Here is a 22,534-nt window from a genome sequence, read left to right on the forward strand (position 1 = left end):
CGAGCGCTGTCCTTTTTTTACGGTTTAATGGCTAGCAGCTTAGGAATGTATTTTTTAAGTCACACTGATGGTAAAAATGGATACATAGATCAAAAATCACTGCACAAAACACATCTCCTCTGCTTCAGAGCCAAGTGGTTGCGGCTTTACACTACTCCAGCCACCGCTCGGCCTTGTGCTTGGTGATGTACGGCTGCAGCTGCTCAGCATTGTGCTTGGTGATGTACGGCTGCAGCTGCTCAGCTATGAAGCTCCCAGTGGGGGCAGTGTTTGTGCTGATGTTACCAGAGGAGGTCTGGACTCTGCAGTTATGGGGTCAGCAGAGCAGAGGTGACTGTTGCCCTCCGACACCCCCCCCACCCCCCTCCCCGCAACGTTATGGGGTCTCCACTATGTGGCTGAGTTGCTGCGGTTCCTTCCACTTCTCAGTAATGTCACTCACAGGTGATGGGGGAAGACTTAGGAGGAAGAAATGTCATGAACAAACTTGTTACCCCGGTAGCTCCTATTGCAAGACTGCGCTGGTATCGGTGAGCTCCGCACCACCGGCCGTTCTGTTACATGTTAGTAAAGGCAGATGGCGTGGCGAGGGGCTGGATGTTATACACCGGGGGAAAAGCAGAGGGCCCAGAGGTTAAACACCGAGGGGGACAGGAGTTGGGGGTTATGCACCAGGCGGCAATGAGGCTGGATGTTACACACTGGAAGGGGGGAAGGCAAATGATAAGCACTAAAATCAGGTTTCCCGGGTGTATAAGAGGTTTGTTCCAATATTTGTCCATTTAGTATACATTTTGCTGCTGAATTTTCAGTCCTTTTAGTTATACATTTTTCACTTTACACAATTATCACTTGCACTTGATGTAGGTAAGAGACTGTACTCGCTCCTTATTGTACAATCCAATCCACATGGTGTGTACTAAAGCAAGAAAAATAAGTGGTGGTACAGGGTTAAGGCAGATTAATGTCACTCGGCCACTTCTTAAAATGATGAGTTCAGTATGTAAAGTGGTAAAACAATGTTTTATTAGTCAGCTACTCCCCCGTGTAATGAGGGAGACGCTTCTCCTGGAAAGCTGCCATTCCTTCTATACGATCCTTGGTAGGAATGACCTAAAGGACATGAGATTTGTTAGACAAGTCATATAACGGGTGCATGAGCAGTACAGACCGCATTACACAGCTAGTCCAATCTGCCAGAAACATTCTACACAGCCGAGCAGAGTAAAAGAGGCAATCCGCTACTGGACAATCCTTTATAAAAATGGAATCTATCAGCAGGTGTTTTTGTATGTAATCTGAGAACAGCATGAAGTAGGCAAAGAGACCCTGATTCCAGCGATGTCACTTAATAATACTAGTCGGGCAGGGTTATTAATTATTATAGCCCATTTATTCCATGGCGCTTTACAAGGGTCACACAAAGCCTTTGACTAAGCGCCAGTATCTAATTCTGTAATGACTTATCTTCTGATAAAACATTTGATTTTACCGATACCATCACATAGCCCAGTCAGTGACATATTGATGGAATCCGGGTCTGTCAATACATTATGCTGCTCTCGGATTACATATCAAAAACTGGACAGATTCCACTTTTTTCTAATATATATGTTACATGACTGCTAAAGCCAAATCAAAAGTCCACAAAATTTGTATATTTTCTAAATCTTTGGGCAGGATAGATAGATATATATATATTGTGTCTCATTTATATAGCGCTATTAATTTCACAGCACTTTACGTACATACGCAACACTGTCCCCCTATCAGTAGGTCTGTGGAGTGTGGGAGGAAAACCCACAAAAACACAGGAAGAATATACAAACTCCTTGCAGATGTTATCCTTAGTGGTATTTGAACCCAGGACCCCAGCGCTGCAAGGCTGCAGTGCTAACCACTGAGTCTCCGTGGCGCCCGCAAATCTTTGGGCAGGACATTTAAGCCAAGTTTAAAGTATGCAAAAGTTATGTATCACACACAGCAGATCTGAAACTTAAAAGGGCTATTTCCAGCTCCAATATCCTATTCCAATAGGAAATAGGAGTAATAATAATATTAGGAAATACCTCCAATTAAAAGTGTAGAATAGTTCTCCTGATTAGCTGTGTCTCACCTCATGTGCAGGGTATTGCAGCTTGGGTATCCATGGTTATATGAACTCATATAGTGACAATTGCTAGTGGTTGTAACCATGGATACTGCTTATAACTATGAAAAGCCTGGGTGTCTGATTCTGAACAATGTGTTTCCCAGCAATTCTGAAATTTAAAATAAAATCTGGCACCAGGTTTTTTGCTATGTCATCTGAGAGCAGCATAGTTTAAGGAGTGAGACCCTGATTCCAGCGAAATGTCACTATCTGGGCTGCATGCTATCGTTTTGACACAATCACAGTTTTCTCTGCTGCAGACATAGCAGTGCTCAGAATGCTGAGCTGCGTATAACCTGGCCCACACCACTGCTTGGCAGCTTTGTGTACAGGCATTGGGCAGAAAGCTGCTAATCAGTGGTGGGGGCGGGGTTACACAGCCATTCACTAGGAGGTACGACACAGGATCTCGAAAAATTAAAGGAGGTGAGAAGGATTCTTGTCTGGTCTACTGACCATGGCGGCTGAACCAGTGTCCTGCGATACTTGGCTGAAGTGTAGTTTATCCTCAGATATCAACTTTTTTTTTGTAGAGTTCTGATTAGCCAGTCATGCAAAATTTATCATAGGAACCATAGGGAAAATAAGCTGTTTGTGCACTGGGGGCGTGGCATTGCACTTAGAATAAGCAATTCACACTGACACGCCCCCAGTGGACCTTCAATCTAATTTGCATATGGCTTCCACAAATAAAATAAAATAAAATTGGGAACAAGTGCCTATACCGCCACTCCAATGACATACTGAAAGGGAATTTAGATTGTGAGACCTGATGGGTGACAGTGATGATATCTTATAAAGTGCTGTGAAATTAATGGCGCCATATAAGTAATAAAAATAAATACCACTACTTTCATATGAACAAAAAAAGCCCTGCTGTCAGTTTCCATTTAACAAATATCACAATTACACTTTTTTTTTTTTTTTGCTGCGTTTTGCACTCCAATTTTTCCATCGAACTGTTTCAAAATGCAAGGTCTGAGCCCGACCTGCAAGAATAAATCACAGATGGCAGAAACCCACCTGGCCGTAGCACATTCCCTCTATGGCCATTCCAGAAGCAATGTCCACCTGTAAGAGACAAATGCTGAAAGATCAGCTGCGATGTTTCATCAGTAAGTGAAATTCATTCAGTGAGGCGGAGGGACAGTGATGTGTTCAGATCACTTTTTACGAAATTACATAATATAAAGTTGATTCATTGGCAAAATCTTACTAAAAACAAAGACGAATAAACAGGAGATTTCAGGCTACGTCCCCCACAATGGCTTTTGATGTTGCAGAATTTCTGCACCTTTAAAAGGGAATCTGTCACCAGATTTGGGGCCTATAAGCTGCAGCAACCACCAGTGGCTCTCTATGCAGCATTCTAACATGCTGTATATAAGAGCACAGGCCGCTGTGTAGAACATAAAAATCACTTTATAATACTCGCCTAAGGGGGTGGTACGGTGCAGACTGGTCGGATGGGTGTTTCCGTTCTCCAGATGCAGCGCCTCCTCTTTCGGCCATCTTTGTCCTCCTTCTGAAGCCGGGGTGCATGATGCGTTTTACGTCGTCATGCACACGTGCCGGTATTGAGGTCCTGCGCAGGCGCACTACAATACTTTGACCTGCCCTGCTCAGGGCAGGTCAAAGTGCACCTGCGCAAGACTGCAATGCCAGCCTGTGCACATGATAAAGAACGCGTCATGTAGCCCGGCTTCAGAAAAAGGAGGACAAAGTTGGCAGAGAGAAGAGGCGCTGGTACTGGAGAACGGAGGCACCAACTTGACCAGTCTGCACCGGACCAACCGTTAGGTAAGTATTATAAAGTCATTTGTATGTTCTACACAGCGGCCTGGGTTCTTATATATGGGGGAATGGAGGGGTAAATAGGGGGTGGTGGGGGTGATTTACAACCCCTAGAACCCCCACACACAACATGCTGACTAAATGGCCTGCAACACTCCAGCTCCATACATTCTGTAGCAGCTCAGTCCTATAGAAAGAATAACCCCATGACCTCCTTTACGTCTGTGAGACTCTGCCTCTCTAACATTCTTTTTATAGTTTATAAGCCATGTGACTTAGTTGAAAACTGACCCTGCAGCAGTTTTTTTTTTTTCCCCATTCATACAAATTAATTTTTCAGCCTTTGTTAAGCCTGTCACAACATTGGAGATTTGTTATTGCCGTCAATTTCTAAATTAGTTAATTGTTTCAAATGAAATTTTAAAAAAAAAAAAAATTTCTAATGTTCCCTTTTGATCTGTTTTGGATAAAATATGACTGAGATTTGCACATCATTACATTCTTGTTTATTTATTTTTTTACATAGTGTCCCAACTTTTTTTTGGAAATGGGGGTTGTATGGTGGAATGAAGAAGGGTAAAAAAAAAATCTATTAAAATAATGGAATTCAGGGCACTGATAACCGGGAAATTAGGACATGAATCATTTACCTCAATTCCTTTATTCATAGCCAACTTGGCCATCCTCACAGCAACTGGGGCCTAGGAGAGAATACAGGGGATTAACCACAAAGAAGAACGGTTAATGACAGAATGCAGAACAACGTAGAGAGGATCTGTCACTTGCCATAGGGATGTAATTTTTTTTATCTGGTGTCAATGCCGCAGTTCTCCTGAGTTTTTTCCTTTTGTTTCTGTGACTCTCTGTTCCTGAGATATGACCCCTTCCTCCCTGTCTGTGAATTGTTGTTTTTTTTTTTAGCCAAGTGGGTATGATCCTAATGAAAACGTTCAGAGGGAAAAAATTGGGCACCACACCTCATTGGCTAAAAAGGCTAGATTTACTTACGGAAAAGAGGGTCCATATCTCAGGAACGGAAACGAGAAAGAACAAAAGAAAAACATTGCTGGGTTTAGGAGAACAACGGCATTTACACCAGATAAAGCATTACATATTTATGGCAAGTGACAGGACATATTTAAAGGGGTTTCCCACTACATGCAACTATTAACAACAAAATCTAATATATAAAGCTGTGTGTGTGTGTGTGTGTGTGTGTGTGTATGTGTGTGTGTGTGTCCCCGCTAAAGGAATCTGCACCGTCGCATTTACAATCCCAAAATTTTGCACAGACGCCTCATGTGACTCAGGGAACGTCAGACTATGTTTTGACGGGAAAATGTAACCCTGCGCTTTACAGTTACTTTCCAAAAACCTGCCTCCATTAAACTGAATGGAGTTGGCAGCTGAAAGTTATTAAAAGCAGCTGTCAGTGGTTGCTATAGGAACAAAATAAACTGTTAGTATAAGAAGCTTATGTGTGTGGTAATATGATGATGTCGGTGGTGAGACAGCCCGGGCAAAGAGACAGCCCGGGCAAGACGTGGAAAGAGACAGTTACTATCCCGGGCAACGCCCCAGTACTACAGCTAGTAAATGATAAATGCAAGACTGCTGGGGTCACCCAACAAAGGGGATCCCTAAGGTCTCCTGTATATGGAGTGGTGCTTATTCATAGCATGACTCCTGATGAAAAGAAGTACATGGTGAGGTGATGATGCATACGCACAACTTTGCATTCACAAACGGGACCCCGGTTGCACTATTACAGGCAGCCAAGCGATCATAAATTTATCATCTGGCATATTAATTGCCATAAACAACCAGCAGGTGGCGCTGCTGTTACACGATAATGATAGAACGCAGCTATGGTAGAGACGGGACTGAGTATTACACCAGTCATGGGTTCAGCAATCTCATCAGACACATTATGGTCAAGAAATCAAATATATCTATCCATTGAGGCAGAATGTGCACCAGCCGATCGTAACGCCTCACATATATAATGAATAAATGGAGTTTCTATTCCACTAATTGTTCTTATGGAGTAATACAAGGAAATTGACTACTCATGGAGTTTATGATTATGTTTGTTTCAATTCTAACTACGTAAAAAGCATTATATTGCGAAGCTATAATTGTATAAATATTTTAAATTAATAATAATTCGTAATAAAATATTGTATTGCTTTATAGGGATTCTTTTGCTCCAACATTCTATGCACCATTACCTTTCTAAAATATATGTTTATTATATAGTCACATCCTATGGGAAGGGGTTGATATCTTAAATTTTTAATCATGCTCCCCCTAGTGGCGACTCCAAGCAGAAGCCGCCCCCTAGTGGCGACTCCAAGCAGAAGCCGCCCCCTAGTGGCGACTCCAAGCAGAAGCCGCCCCCTAGTGGCGACTCCAAGCAGCAGCTTTGAACCCCCCCCCCCCCCCCCCCCCCCCCCGTGGCAATTCCAAAATTATTGCATTCCATGGGAAATCAGTAGGGAATTTGGAACTTTGTATCAGAAAAACAGAAACATGACCCCTAAAAAGATCCATCCTGAAATTAATTAGCACAGAACTTTAAACTTCTCGTTCAGAAACAATAAAAACATATCATGTTAGAAACGGGAACATCCACTTTAAAGATAAATAAATACATAAAATTTTTTTAAAAAAATGGCGTCATGCAGCTGTGTACCTGCGGCAAGATTTCATGGGCCAGCTCCAATGCTTTCTTGTAGGCAGAGTTCCCCTCCTCATTTTGGAGAACGGCCTCATTTACAAGTCCGATCTGGAATGCCTGTGTGCCTTCGATCTGTCTCCCGGTAAAGATAAGTTCTTTGGCTAAACCAATACCAACCAGACGCGGAAGACGCTGTGAACCCCCTAAATTAAAAAGAATTACGGTAAAATACCCATCACGTATTTATACCATGACAAATACTATATACCGCGGGGCGTATTCTCTTACCGGCCCCTGGAAGTAGCCCTCTGGTAGTTTCAATGAGCCCTAGTTTAGCTGAAGACGCTACAAGACATGCACCAGTTAGTAGGTCTAAATAAGCAAATAGATCACTACTGATCCTATACCTGAGCATACATACCCTGCTACACGGAGGTCACAAGCCAGGGCCAGCTCCAGGCCCGCCCCCCAGGGCAAAGCCATCCACTGCAGCAATAGTGGGCATTGGCAGAGCCGCTAGGTACGTAAAAAGAAAATAACTGTCAATAGGGGGCAACACCTATTATCTCAGCCTGGGGTGCTAAAGGGGGCACAGAGGTAGAAGTTCTTTTAGTGCTGAAGGGTCCACAAAGGCTCCTCACTCTGCTGAAGGGTCCACAAAGGCTCCTCACTCACATAACAGGACTTCAGTGTTAGAAATGACAGGTGAGGATTTGTTACAGGTTTTTTTTTCTTTATTAGAGCCCAGAAGCTTCAAGTTGCTCCATGTATACTTCATGGCAAAAGAAACAAAAATGTATTATCTATATATATAATTGCCTTATTCTGTCTGTCTGTCTGTCTATCTGTCATGCTCCGAAATTGTGTCCTTACGGTGACACAAAGCTGATTGGCCGCTGGGCTCGCCATGGCCCCGCCCCCCCACACGGATTGGCCTCTCGCCCCGGCTCTCTGCAGGCCCCGCCCCCCTCACGCAATGCACGCTCGCTCTGGCCCAACTGACAGGGAGCTCCGATTCCCAGGTGAGTACACACACACATCAGATCACACTCACTCTCACACTCACTCTCACACACACCTCACACATCACAACATGCTGGGATATCGCTTGCTTCTACACCGGCTCCGTCAGGATCCCGGCAGCGCCAGACATAACCTTGCGATGCTGGGATCTTGACGGAGGCCGTGAAAGCTGGTAACCATTATAAACATCGGGTAACTAAGGTCCCTTAGTTACCCGATGTGTATCATAGTTACCAGTGTACACCGGCTCACACTCACTCTCACACACACACATCACATCCACACATCAAGGTCCTGCAGCTGCGGAACATACACACACATAACAGCACACACACACACACAAATCAGATCACACTCACACACACCTCACACATCACATCGCATCCACATACTCACAACATCCTGGGATATGGCTTGCTTCTCGGCGGCGATACTGTGCAGTTGTGAGCTTCCAGGACCTGCCGGGGGATCACATGGCCAGAAGCATGTGATATCCCCGGATGTTGTGAGTATCAGCGCGTATGTGCAATATCGTCAGTGTGTGTGTCTTTGTGTGTGAGTGTATGCGATCGGGTGTGTGTGAGTGGATGCGATCGGGTGTGTGTGAGTGGATGCGATCGGGTGGGTGTGTGTGGGTGTGTGTGAGTGGATGCGATCGGATCTGTGAGTGTCGGCAGAGGAGCACGGCGTGCTGGAGGAGGCTGAGAGGACAGAGGCTGATCCTGGGGAAGGCTGGGATGGGGAGGCTGATGCTGGAGACAGAGAAGCTGATGCTGAGGACAGAGAGGCTGATGCTGGGGACAGAGAAGCTGATGCTGGGGACAGAGAAGCTGATGCTGGGACAGAGAGGCTGATGCTGCGGGAGGCTGATGCTGGGGACAGAGGCTGATTCTGGGGACAGAGAGGCTGATGCTGGGGACAGAGAAGCTGATGCTGAGGACAGAGAAGCTGATGCTGGGGACAGAGAAGCTGATGCTGGGGACAGAGAGGCTGATGCTGGGGACAGAGAGGCTGATGCTGGGGACAGAGAGGCTGATGCTGAGGACAGAGAGGCTGATGCTGGGGACAGAGAAGCTGATGCTGGGGACAGAGAAGCTGATGCTGGGGACAGAGAGGCTGATGCTGGGGACAGAGAGGCTGATGCTGGGGACAGAGAGGCTGATGCTGGGGACAGAGAGGCTGATGCTGGGGACAGAGAAGCTGATGCTGGGGACAGAGAAGCTGATGCTGGGGACAGAGAGGCTGATGCTGGCGACAGAGAGGCTGATGCTGGCGACAGAGAGGCTGATGCTGGCGACAGAGAGGCTGATGCTGGCGACAGAGAGGCTGATGCTGGCGACAGAGAGGCTGATGCTGGCGACAGAGAGGCTGATGCTGGCGACAGAGAGGCTGATGCTGGCGACAGAGAGGCTGATGCTGGCGACAGAGAGGCTGATGCTGGCGACAGAGAGGCTGATGCTGGCGACAGAGAGGCTGATGCTGGCGACAGAGAGGCTGATGCTGGCGACAGAGAGGCTGACGCTGGCGACAGAGAGGCTGACGCTGGCGACAGAGAGGCTGACGCTGGCGACAGAGAGGCTGACGCTGGCGACAGAGAGGCTGACGCTGGCGACAGAGAGGCTGACGCTGGCGACAGAGAGGCTGACGCTGGCGACAGAGAGGCTGACGCTGGCGACAGAGAGGCTGACGCTGGCGACAGAGAGGCTGACGCTGGAGACAGAGAGGCTGACGCTGGAGACAGAGAGGCTGACGCTGGAGACAGAGAGGCTGACGCTGGAGACAGAGAGGCTGACGCTGGAGACAGAGAGGCTGACGCTGGAGACAGAGAGGCTGACGCTGGAGACAGAGAGGCTGACGCTGGAGACAGAGAGGCTGACGCTGGAGACAGAGAGGCTGACGCTGGAGACAGAGAGGCTGACGCTGGAGACAGAGAGGCTGACGCTGGAGACAGAGAGGCTGACGCTGGAGACAGAGAGGCTGACGCTGGAGACAGAGAGGCTGACGCTGGGGACAGAGAAGCTGACGCTGGGGACAGAGAGGCTGACGCTGGCGACAGAGAGGCTGACGCTGGCGACAGAGAGGCTGACGCTGGCGACAGAGAGGCTGACGCTGGCGACAGAGAGGCTGACGCTGGCGACAGAGAGGCTGACGCTGGCGACAGAGAGGCTGACGCTGGCGACAGAGAGGCTGACGCTGGCGACAGAGAGGCTGACGCTGGCGACAGAGAGGCTGACGCTGGCGACAGAGGCTGACGCTGGCGACAGAGGCTGACGCTGGCGACAGAGGCTGACGCTGGCGACAGAGAGGCTGATGCTGGGGACAGAGAAGCTGATGCTGAGGACAGAGAGGCTGATGCTGGGGACAGAGAGGCTGATGCTGGGGACAGAGAGGCTGATGCTGGGGACAGAGAGGCTGATTCTGGGGACAGAGAGGCTGATTCTGGGGACAGAGAGGCTGATTCTGGGGACAGAGAGGCTGATTCTGGGGACAGAGAGGCTGATGCTGGGGACAGAGAGGCTGATGCTGGGGACAGAAGCTGATGCTGAGGACAGAGAGGCTGATGCTGGGGACAGAGAGGCTGATGCTGCGGGAGGCTGATGCTGGGGACAGAGGCTGATTCTGGGGACAGAGAGGCTGATGCTGGGGACAGAGAAGCTGATGCTGAGGACAGAGAGGCTGATGCTGGGGACAGAGAAGCTGATGCTGGGGACAGAGAAGCTGATGCTGGGGACAGAGAAGCTGATGCTGGGGACAGAGAAGCTGATGCTGGGGACAGAGAGGCTGATGCTGGGGACAGAGAGGCTGATTCTGGGGACAGAGAGGCTGATGCTGGGGACAGAGAGGCTGATGCTGGGGACAGAGAGGCTGATGCTGGGGACAGAGAGGCTGATGCTGGGGACAGAGAAGCTGATGCTGAGGACAGAGAGGCTGATGCTGGGGACAGAGAAGCTGATGCTGGGGACAGAGAGGCTGATGCTGGGGACAGAGAGGCTGATGCTGGGGACAGAGAGGCTGATGCTGCGGGAGGCTGATGCTGGGGACAGAGGCTGATTCTGGGGACAGAGAGGCTGATGCTGGGGACAGAGAGGCTGATGCTGGGGACAGAGAGGCTGATGCTGAGGACAGAGAGGCTGATGCTGGGGACAGAGAAGCTGATGCTGGGGACAGAGAAGCTGATGCTGGGGACAGAGAAGCTGATGCTGGGGACAGAGAGGCTGATGCTGCAGGTAGAGAGGCTGATGGAGCACCTTTGGGAGTGCGCAGCATGGCGGATGGAGCACGTTTGGGAGTGCGCAGCATGGCGGATGGAGCACGTTTGGAAATGCGCAGCATGGCGGATGGAGCACGTTTGGGAGTGCGCAGCATGGGGGATGCAGCACGATGGGGAGTGCGGAGTATGGCGGATGGAGCACGTTTGGGAGTGCGCAGCATGGAGGATGCAGCACGATGGGGAGTGCGGAGTATGGCGGATGGAGCACGTTTGGGAGTGCGCAGCATGGCGGATGGACCACGTTTGGGAGTGCGCAGCATGGCGGATGGACCACGTTTGGGAGTGCGCAGCATGGCGGATGGAGCACGATGGGGAGTGCGCAGCATGGCGGATGGAGCACGATGGGGAGTGCGCAGCATGGCGGATGGAGCACGTTTGGGAGTGCGCAGCATGGGGGATGGAGCACGATGGGGGGTGCGCAGCATAGGGGATGGAGCACGTTTGGGAGTGCGCAGCATGGCGGATGGAGCACGTTTGGGAGTGCGCAGCATGGGGGATAGAGCACGTTTGGGAGTGCGCAGCATGGCGGATGGAGCACGTTTGGGAGTGCGCAGCATGGCGGATGGAGCACGATGGGGAGTGCGCAGCATGGGGGATGGAGCACGATGGGGAGTGCGCTGCATGGCGGATGGAGCACGTTTGGGAGTGCGCAGCATGGCGGATGGAGCACGTTTGGGAGTGTGCAGGATGGGAGATGGAGCACGATGGGGGGTGCGCAGCATACGGGATGGAGCACGATGGGGAGTGCGCTGCATGGGGGATGGAGCACGATGGGGAGTGCGCAGCATGGGGGATGGAGCACGATGGGGAGTGCGCTGCATGGCGGATGGAGCACGTTTGGGAGTGCGCAGCATGGCGGATGGAGCACGTTTGGGAGTGTGCAGGATGGGAGATGGAGCACGATGGGGGGTGCGCAGCATACGGGATGGAGCACGATGGGGAGTGCGCTGCATGGGGGATGGAGCACGATGAGAAGTGCACACCTCCCCCCAACACACACACATGCGCGCGCGCGCGCACTGCACAACACACCACACCACACACACACACACACTGGGAACCACAAACAACTGCCCTACACAGACACCCACACACACAGACAACGCTGCACACACAAATATACGCACATACCGCACAACACGCACATTGCACAAAACATACCTCCCCCCAAAACACACCACACACACACACAAACTGCACAACACACACACAACGCTACAGACACACAGCGCTCCACAAACAACGCAACACACAAACAACACCGCTCTCACCCCCCGCCACACCCAGACAACATCCAGAACATGTACAGCCCCTACACTAACACTTGGTAACTACACACAACAACATCTATATATCTATATCTATATCTATATCTATATCTATATCTATATCTATATCTATATCTATATATATATATATATATATATATATATATATATATATATCTATATATCAAAAATCATACATGAACTACACAATACGTAAATTCTAGAATACCCGATGCGTAGAATCGGGCCACCTTCTAGTATATATATATATATATATATATATATATATATATATATATATATATATATATATATATATATATTACATATACACACACACAAAACAAGAACAACAACAACTTAAGACTATTATATGCAACTATGTCACAAAAGGTTGCTCTCCATTTTTTTTCTAAAGTTTATTAAATTCACTCCATGTCTAAGTTCTTCTCTTTTTGCACGGTCAGCATGGCAGAAAGGAGCACAATCTCCGGCTGACCAGAGAGATCACTCACAGCACCGCAGCTCACCCAGTCACTCCATGACCATATTACCACCGAGCAGGATCCTAATTTTCCCAGTTTCAGAAAGTATACCTCATTGATCTTACATATAAAGACTGCAGCTGTCACTGGGAAAGCTGGGTTGTAGCTTAGTGGTAATACTTTGTTGTTGAGACTGAAGGGTACTTTACACACTGCAACATCGCTAACGATCTCGTTAGCGATGTGAAATTCTAGATCGCAAGTGCGATCTTTCGAGGTCGCACATAGGTCATTTTACGCATGTGCGATCTCGAAAGATCGCACTTGCGATCTACAATTTCATATCGCTAACGAGATCGCTAGCGATGTCGCAGCGTGTAAAGTGCCCTTCAGAAAGCCAGGTTACAGCTCAGGGAGAAGAACAATACGTTCAGGGACTTCTCCTGACACTGGGAAAGCTGAGTTGTCCCACAGAGCAGTCATCTATCAAGTCGCCATGTCTTGAGATAGGGCTGAAAAAACATTAAATATTAAATGATTTAGTGAGGATATGCCCCAAGACTGCTGCCGAGACTGGGAAAGCTGAGTTACAGCTTATTGATAAGGACACTATATTCAGACATTCATGATGACACTGGGAAAGCTGAGTTGTCCTACAGAGCAGTCATCTATCAAGTCGCCATGGCTTGAGATAGAGCTGAAGAACATTAAATAATATTAAATAATTCAGTGATGATATGCCCCGAGACTGGGAAAGCTGAGTTACAGTTTATTTATAAGGACTCTATATTCAGACATTCATGACGACACTGGGAAAACTGAGTTACAGCTTAGTGATGAGGACAATATATTCAGGGACTTCGATGAGACTGGGAAAGCTGAGTTACAGTTCAGTGATGATATGCCCCAAGACTGCTGCTGAGACTGGGAAAGGTGAGTTACAGTTCAGTGATGATATGCCCCAAGACTGCTGCTGAGACTGGGAAAGGTGAGTTACAGTTCAGTGATGATATGCCCCAAGACTGCTGCTGAGACTGGGAAAGGTGAGTTACAGTTCAGTGATGATATGCCCCAAGACTGCTGCTGAGACTGGGAAAGGTGATTTACAGTTTATTGATTATGACAATATATTCAGGGGTTCATGATGACACTGGGAAAGCTGAGTTATAGTTCAGTGATTATCTGCTCTAAGACTGCTGCTGAGACTGGGAAAGCGGAGTTCCACCTTAGTGAGGAGGACAATATATTAAGGGACTTTTGCTAACACTGGGAAAGCTGAGTTGTCCTACAGAGCATTCATTCATCAAGTCACCACGGCTCGAGATCGAGCTGAAGACCGATAAATAATAAATAACTCAGGGATGATATGCCTCAAGACTCCGGCTGAGATTGGAAAAGCTGGGTTACAGCTTAGTGATGAGGACAATACATTCAAGGACTCCTGATGACACTGGGAAAGCTGAATTACAGTTCAGTGATATGCTCCAAGACTGCTGCTGAGAATCTGCACTTAGATGCCCGATATCTGGAGAGAGTAATAGGCCGCTGATGGGGAAATGCTCATGAAGGACATTCTGCGCTGACAACCACTTATAATCCGATCGGTTGGACTCACCAACTTCATTCATTAACTTTCTCAGGCTCTGAACAAACAGGGAGGCTTCAGAATTTCCCATCTGTGCTCGCTCCTTCAAATCAGCGCCTGCGAGTGACAAGGAAAATAGTATAAATTCTGGTACTTTATATTAAATAATCAGGAAGTTTATAACGGATCAGACTGGATGTAAGCAACCAACATAGAAGAAATCTTTAAGGGGTTTTCCCATTCTTAAAGGGATTGTCTGGTGAAACCAGGTTATTGCCCAGTCATAAGGTAGGTGATAACTTTCTGATCCGATGAGGTCTGAAGTCGACAGAATGGGCACACTTATTCCATGTTAGAACTGAGGGCAGGGCTCAAAGCTGCTCCATTCATTCCCTATGGGGCTTTCAGTTGAGGCAGAGAGTAACCAGAGAACCCTTTTAAACATGCATGGCATATCCAGGGGATATAGAAGAAAAAAAAAAAAGTCTGATATGTGCAGGAATGAAAAATTAATCAAAAGTTGTTTGTATTTTAATAAAAAAAAAAATAAAATATATATATATATAGTGTGTCCACCCATATCCTGTCCATTGCCATTAACTTGAGAACGGCGGCAGCTATAGGCATAGAAGTGGTGTCTAGGTATAGTAAAGTAGCCATGTGCTACACATGAAACCACCTATAGCGCCACCTGGTGGAAAACAACGGAGTTAGCATTTTTATCTTGAAAGCAGAACGAGCTAGAGAAAAAAAAAAAAAGTGAATTACAAAGTTGTAGGGCATCATCAATTCAATACGAATCGACACCTTGCATACAGAAATGCTATGATTAGAACGTGTAAAACTCACAAGGCTGCGGACGTGAAGCGATACCTCATGGAGACCTTCCTACAAGTCATTGGGTATGGTGGCTGCTTGGAGTGACCTCCACGCTCACCTGACCTTACCCCATTGGACTTCTTTCTGTGAGGTCACATCAAACAGCAGGTGTATGCGACCCCTCCACCAACATTGCAGGACCTACGACGACGTATCACAGATGCTTGTGCAAACGTGTCACCTACCATATTGCACAACGTGCAGCAAGATACAGTATGCTGTCCAGAGTCCAGATGTGCATTGCAGCTGACGGGGGCCACTTTGAGCATCAAAGTTAAAATGAGTGCCATATGCGTGACCAGCATTCAATGTTTTGGGGGGTCATGGGTTTCATATCATAGCATTTCTGTATGCAAGGTGTCAATTCGTATTGAATTGATGACGCCCTACAACCTTGTAATTCCCTTTTTTCCCTTTCTATCTCGTTCCGTTTTCGAAATAAAAATGCTAACCCGTTGTTTCCACCAGGTGCGCTATAGGTGGTTTCATTGCGTAGCGCATGGCTACTTTACTATACCTGGACACCACTTCTATGCCTATAGCTGCCGCCGTTCTCAAGTTAATGGCGGTGGACAGGATATGGGTGGACACACTGTATATATTGGTGTCAATTCCATCCCATATAGCCAAGTATATCATTACTTTAGAAGTAATGTGAATAATCCCAACAATAAGGGAAGAATCCCTGTGTATTAGAGGGGACCCTATACTGATCAACAGATATCCCCAGCGATCAGATATAGCAAGTGTTCAGTTATCCTGCAGCGCCCCCACAGGGGGAATGAAGCATTACATGGGTTGTATACAGATCAATAGGTTGTATATGTTTTTTCGCAGAGAGACAAGCTGTGATATATAGTGCAAGGAATTACATCACAAGTGGTATGATACGGCACTCACCAGATTATCTCCCTGCAGCAAGAAACAGAAACAAGAGCCGATCATTACATCCACTTATATCTAACTATTCATGCACGTTCAAGTGAAGCAAGCAGATCTACAGCACAGCGTGTCCAGCTCAGATCGGAGAAATATTATTGTTTTGCTTAATCCCTTCTTTTTGTAATTTCATTTATTCTTCATTTTCTTACAAGAGCCATAGTTCTTTTTATTTTTCCATATTAGTTTTTTGTTTTGTTTTTAAAGGGACCAAAAAAGCCATATGTCTCAATTCTCTTTTATTCATGGCATTTACCGGATGGGTTAAATAATTTTATATGTTGATAGATAGGATTTTTCCCACTACCATTTTATTTCAGGTTTGGGGGTTTTCCCCCCCTTTTCTTAAAGGGAACCTGTCAGGTGCAAAATGCAGCCAGAACCACGAGCATTTCTGGGTGCATATTACTAATTCCTGCCTAACCGTCCCTGGTTATCTAGTAGCATAGATAAAGAGTTATAGAAAAAGGTATTTCTAATGATCCTTTATGATATGCTAATGAGCACAGGGACTAGTCCCAAGGGTGTTCGTTCCGCGCTCATTCCGCCCTCTTAGCATGTTAGCACACCCACTGGGGCGTACTAACATGCTATTTAATGCAGCATTACCATCAGTGACACGTGTACATGTGTCCGCTGATCTGAATGCCAGGCACATTCGGTCATGCGCACTATGAAGCCGGGTGTACGCGTGCTGGCTTCAGAGAAGTCTAGTGCGCATGACCGGAAATGCTGGGTCTTCAGATCAGTGGTCACATGTACACTCGTCACCACTGATCATGCTGCATTGAATAGCATGTTAGCTAACATGCTAAGAGGGCGGAATGAGCACAAGAACTAACGCCCTTTTGACTAGTCCCTCCCCTCATTAGCATATCATAAATAATCTTTAGGAATCCTTTTTCTAAACATCTCTTTATCTATGCTAGTGTATACAGGGACGGTTAGGCAGGGATTAGCAATATGTACCTAGAACTGCTCGTGGTTGTGAGTGCATATTGCACCTGACAGGTTCCGTTTAGGCTGGTTTCAGACGTCCGTGTTTTAGGTACGTGTGACATCTGTTTTTAACATGGATGTCACACGTACCCGTTACCCTATTGTGTACTCACACGGCCGTGTTTAAACACGAACCGTGTGGCCCTACTATTTCACACGGAGACGTGTCCATTTTTTCTCCGGCAGCATGGGTGTCACACGGACCGCACACGGATATGATTCGTGTGACACGGACCGGAGAAAACATGGGTTTTTAAATTAAAATATTTTCTATATTTAGCTTTGTCCATTGATGCTGTCTCCGGCTCCTGACCCCCGCTCATTATTTTCATTGATTATTCACCGCACTGAGCAGCTGAGAGCAGGGGCATCGCGGTGACAGCACCGCCAAGGACAGCATCACCGAGGACAGCATCGCTAGTGACAGGTGAGTATCCTGCCAGCAGTGTGTGTGCAGGGACGTCCAGGAGGTCATCGGATTTCCCAATGAACTCTGATGACCTCCTGATGACACCCCTGCGACAACTGCGTTACAGCGAGTGTCACAATGGTGACTTCAAGGGGCTCATGAGAGTTCATTGGGAACCCTGATGACCCCCTGGATGTCACTGCACAAACTGCTGTATACTCACCTGTCACCAGCGATGTCCCCATGATGCTGTCCTCGGCGGCGCTGTCCCCGCGATGCTACGGCTTCCAGATCCTTGGGCAGTGAATAATCAATGAATATAGTGAGCGGGGGTCAGGAGCGGGAGGCAGCATCGCTGGATACAGGTAAATATAGAAAATCTTTTCATTGCAGAGACACGTATTTTACCCGGTACGTGTCCCACGTATGCAAACACGGATGTCACACGTGTGACTGGTACCTGATTAAAACACGGACGTCTGAAACCAGCCTTAAATAGTGATCTTTCATGAAGCTGAGCCACATGTGGGGTACAAAGATGGCGGTGACAGGGTCTTCAATAGGACCCCGATAGTGATGGGAACCCATCAGCACCCAGCAATTGAGTGGCGAATGGGTGATTGGCACCAAAATGGGACTCGCCCTCGCACCCTGTAATGCCTAAATGAAATTATGGTAAGAGGCAGGTGCCGACTGTATAACACAGCCAGTACCTACCACCTGTGCAGTGCACTCAACTGACACCCAACATCTAGAGAGAAGGGATTAAACTACTATTATAGTGTTCAGGCCAACACTTCCCTGGTCCCCCACCAGTCTGATTATCTTGCTCCAATGATGATACAGTGACACGACATTTGACCACTGCAGTCAATCACTGAACGCAGCAGTGTCACTACAGCTGAAACCTGTTAAATCAAACGATATGAGCCTCATATACCACCATGCTGACTCCGCACACTACCGATGGGTGAAGAAGATAATCGCATGTTACTGACCTGCACAGAAGACCCCGGGGACTGCGCTCCGAACCACCACCACTCGGACACCGCCATCATGGCGCAGGCTGTCCACACAGTGAAAAAACTGGAACCACATGGGTTTAATGAGAAAAATATAAGATATAAAATACAGCAGTGACGAAGCAACATCAGGTCCTGAAACAGCCGAGAATATAGGATAATGTTCTGCGATCACCCTGTATCTATTACTTCTGCCCAGGAAAAGTGGCTTGTTGGCACCTCCCTCCCCGACACCCGGGGTACATACCCAGGCTATCTCTAAAATATGCCCCCCCCCCTGACTTAAGGCCACCCCGACTGTGAATAGCAGTCACATGAATGTTCTCACATATACGATTCCGTGGAACATAGGAGTTGTCATAGGGGCCGGTATTACCTCATTAACAAACAGCTTTCCGAGTGCGTTTCGGGCACGAGGCCGGCACATGACGATCTCTGCGATACCTGAACAAAAAAAAAAAAAAGAATTTCATTATTTCATGCTGAGACTTGTAGTTCCGCACATTAACCATTTCTATCGTGAAGCCTCAAATTCCTCCACTTTGTGGAATTTTCATTATGGTAAAATTCGGAATCAAAACTCTTCAGAGGAACTTGTGCTTCACTACCACGTGCTAAAAAGAGGATGTGACAACTGGGCAGAGAACCGCAGCGAGTGGATGTACGGCCCGGGACACAAGACATTTAAAGGGTTAATGTTTTGCTGGGACAAAATCTTAATTGTGAGGAGCAGAAAAGTCCCCACAGCTCTGCTGACCCCATAACTGCACAATCCAGACCTTCTCTGGTATCTGGAGCACAAACACTGGACACGCTGGGGGCTTCATGGCCGAGCAGCTGCAGCCGTACGTCACCCAGCACAACGCCGAGCCGTACATCCCCCAGCACAATGCCGAGCCGTACATCCCCCAGCACAATGCAGAGCCGTACATCCCCCAGCACAATGCAGAGCCGTACATCACCCAGCACAATGCAGAGCCATACATCACCCAGCACGATGCCGAGCCGTACATCACCAAGCACGATGCCGAGCCGTACATCACCAAGCCGTACATCACCAAGCACAATGCCGTGCCGTACATCACCAAGCACAATGCCGAGCCGTACATCACCAAGCACAATGCCGAGCCGTACATCACCAAGCACAATGCCGAGCCGTACATCACCAATTACAATGCCGAGCCGTACATCACCAAGCACATTGCCGAGCCGTACATCACCAAGCACAATGCCGAGCCATACATCACTAATTACAATGCCGAGCCGTACATCAAGCACAATGCCGAACCGTACATCACCAATTACATCGCCGAGCCGTACATCACCAAGCACAATGCCGAGCCATACATCACTAATTACAATGCCGAGCCGTACATCAAGCACAATGCCGAACCGTACATCACCAATTACATCGCCGAGCCGTACATCACCAAGCACAATGCCGAGCCGCACATCACCAAGCACAATGCCGAGCCGCACATCACCAAGCACAATGCCGAGCCGCACATCACCAAGCACAATGCCGAGCCGCACATCACCAAGCACAATGCCGAGCCGTACATCACCAAGCACAATGCCGAGCCGTACATCACCAAGCACAATGCCGAGCCGTACATCACCAAGCACAATGCCGAGCCGTACAACACCCAGCACAATGCCGAGCCGTACAACACCCAGCACAATGCCGAGCCGTACAACACCCAGCACAATGCCGAGCCGTACATCACCCAGCACAATGCCGAGCCATACAACACCCAGCACAATGCCGAGCCGTACATCACCAAGCACATTGCCGAGCCATACATCACCAAGCACAATGCCGAGCCATACATCACCAATTACAATGCCGAGCCGTACATCAAGCACAATGCCGAACCGTACATCACCAATTACATCGCCGAGCCGTACATCACCAAGCACAATGCCGAGCCGCACATCACCAAGCACAATGCCGAGCCGCACATCACCAAGCACAATGCCGAGCCGCACATCACCAAGCACAATACCGAGCCGCACATCACCAAGCACAATGCCGAGCCGCACATCACCAATCACAATGCCGAGCCGTACATCACCAAGCACAATGCCGAGCCGTACATCACCAAGCACAATGCCGAGCCGTACATCACCAAGCACAATGCCGAGCCGTACATCACCAAGCACAATGCCGAGCCGTACATCACCAAGCACAATGCCGAGCCGTACATCACCAAGCACAATGCCGAGCCGTACATCACCCAGCACAATGCCGAGCCGTACATCACCCAGCACAATGTCGAGCATCACCAAGTACAATGCCGAGCCATACATCACCAAGCACAATGCCGAGTGTCGGATGGAGCTGTGTAAAGCCGCCACCTCTGGACTCTGGGAGGAGTATTCGTGTTCCTTAATTCCAGGGAAGGGAAAAATCTTAATCCTTTATCGCAAGACATTGAGGGCAATTGTAGCTTTATACTTTGTGGGAATAGTTTGGGGCAGACCTTTTTTTGCACCCTCTGATGAAGCACACCCACAGACAGCCCCCTGTTGATATGATACCCTACACTGGCAGAGTTTATTGGGGGCGCTCTGGCGGCACAGCTTACATGGGACACCGATGATTGTGCAGTTATTATATGTGTCACTATTTATGTGGGAACTATGCCAGTGCTGATATACTGGTGGGCTAAAAAAAATAATAAATAATAATAATAATAATAATAATAATAATAATAATAATAATGAAAAAATAATAATATATAAAATAATAATAAAATAAAAAAAATCTATAAATATAAATTAAAAAAAAATAATAAAACCAGTAAAATAAAAAAAAGGGAAAAGAAGTTTCGAGAGACAGTCATGTGACATCTCAAGTCTCGGATATAACTTTTGTCAGTGAATAAATCAGCGATCTCCCGCTGCTGGACGCCGCCAACTTTATTTTTGCACCAAGTTCTTAACAACTTTATAAAAACTTGCAATTGATGCAGCAGCGGAAAACATCTGGAAACCCCAAACCTATCCACAATAAAGACCATAAAAAGAAAAAAAAAGTAAGGTGGACATTTAAAAGAAGTGTCAAGAACAGGGCGAGTAAAAAAAAAAAAAAAAAAAAAAAAAAAAAAAAAAGAAAGAAAGAGTGGAAAACAACAAAATCAGAAGCAAATCCAATAACGCATCTGCACCAGAGCGGATCACCCTGGATAGTGATTACTATATAAATGAGTCATATGGAACACTAGAATAGAATATAGCAGCAGTCTGGAGTGATAGAAGTGCACACGAGATGTAAAGTCAGTGGACAGAAGTTTTCGATGAGTAACTCCCAGTGCCTGGAGTACCACCGATCACCAATAACAGGGTGACTTCACCTTCACACATGGGGGGTCACTCACCAGCATTGTGCCCTTCTAGATGGGTGACCCGGACCTCTGCGTGACCTGCGGCAGTGCTGAGCCCCCTGAACAGTCCCCAATTTAAAGCCCCCCGCACACCTGCCAACGGCCGCACTAAAATACCCATTCTGCAATATCCAGCAGCGCGCCACCCAGCGGCCAACACTGTTATCTACACCGGATCTGGATAGGCGGGACGAGTCTTGTGATTGGTTCGTCGAACAATCGCTGTCATTTTAGCGCTTCTTGATTGGTAGGTGAGCTCACAATGACCACGCCTTCTTAAAAGAGACGACGTGCGTGATAGGTGGCGGTAATTATACGCTGTACCATCGCCGCTTTAAGGGAGTTAGAAGAGGACTTTTCCGGCAGTGCTGCCGCTGTCAGATCAGTGTCCTACACAGACTGTCTGTTGTGCAAAAGAGACCAGAGAGCTGCGGAGATGGGACCCCTCCAGAGGAAGGTGTACGTGGTGGGCGTAGGAATGACCAAGGTCTGCAGTGAGATCGTGCTTGTGTTGTGTACTCTGCCTGTTTTGTGCTCTTGTCCTCGGGAACAGTTCACACCTGCGGCTTTTGTCATAGTAGTTTTTTTTGTTTTTACAGATTGCATTGTAGTCAGGTGACTTTGACTTTTTTAATAACTTTT

At 47.7% G+C, this 22,534-nt stretch overlaps 2 protein-coding genes across 2 annotated transcripts in view; one reads left to right on the top strand and one right to left on the bottom strand.

Annotated features, from left to right (window-relative positions):
• Window positions 1-410: 410 nt before the first annotated feature.
• Window positions 411-22,043, bottom strand: ECHDC2 (enoyl-CoA hydratase domain containing 2). Its single transcript, XM_075321065.1, is given in 11 exon segments — window positions 411-1,113; window positions 3,176-3,223; window positions 4,597-4,647; window positions 6,642-6,829; window positions 6,915-6,971; window positions 7,049-7,088; window positions 7,090-7,142; window positions 14,289-14,375; window positions 18,483-18,570; window positions 18,883-18,950; window positions 21,887-22,043. Coding segments are annotated over 11 exon segments (885 nt in total). The 5' UTR covers window positions 22,014-22,043; the 3' UTR covers window positions 411-1,035.
• Window positions 22,044-22,268: 225 nt separating this feature from the next.
• The window catches only part of SCP2 (sterol carrier protein 2), a 52,257-nt gene continuing 51,991 nt past the window's right edge, over window positions 22,269-22,534 (top strand). The window contains exon 1 of the mRNA XM_075320096.1: window positions 22,269-22,379. Within this exon, the coding sequence (XP_075176211.1) occupies window positions 22,329-22,379 (51 nt within the window). The 5' untranslated portion in view covers window positions 22,269-22,328. The remainder of the gene's footprint in view (window positions 22,380-22,534) is intronic.

Source organism: Anomaloglossus baeobatrachus, chromosome 8 (assembly GCF_048569485.1).
Source record: "Anomaloglossus baeobatrachus isolate aAnoBae1 chromosome 8, aAnoBae1.hap1, whole genome shotgun sequence".
In the NCBI taxonomy this organism is placed as follows: domain Eukaryota; kingdom Metazoa; phylum Chordata; class Amphibia; order Anura; family Aromobatidae; genus Anomaloglossus; species Anomaloglossus baeobatrachus.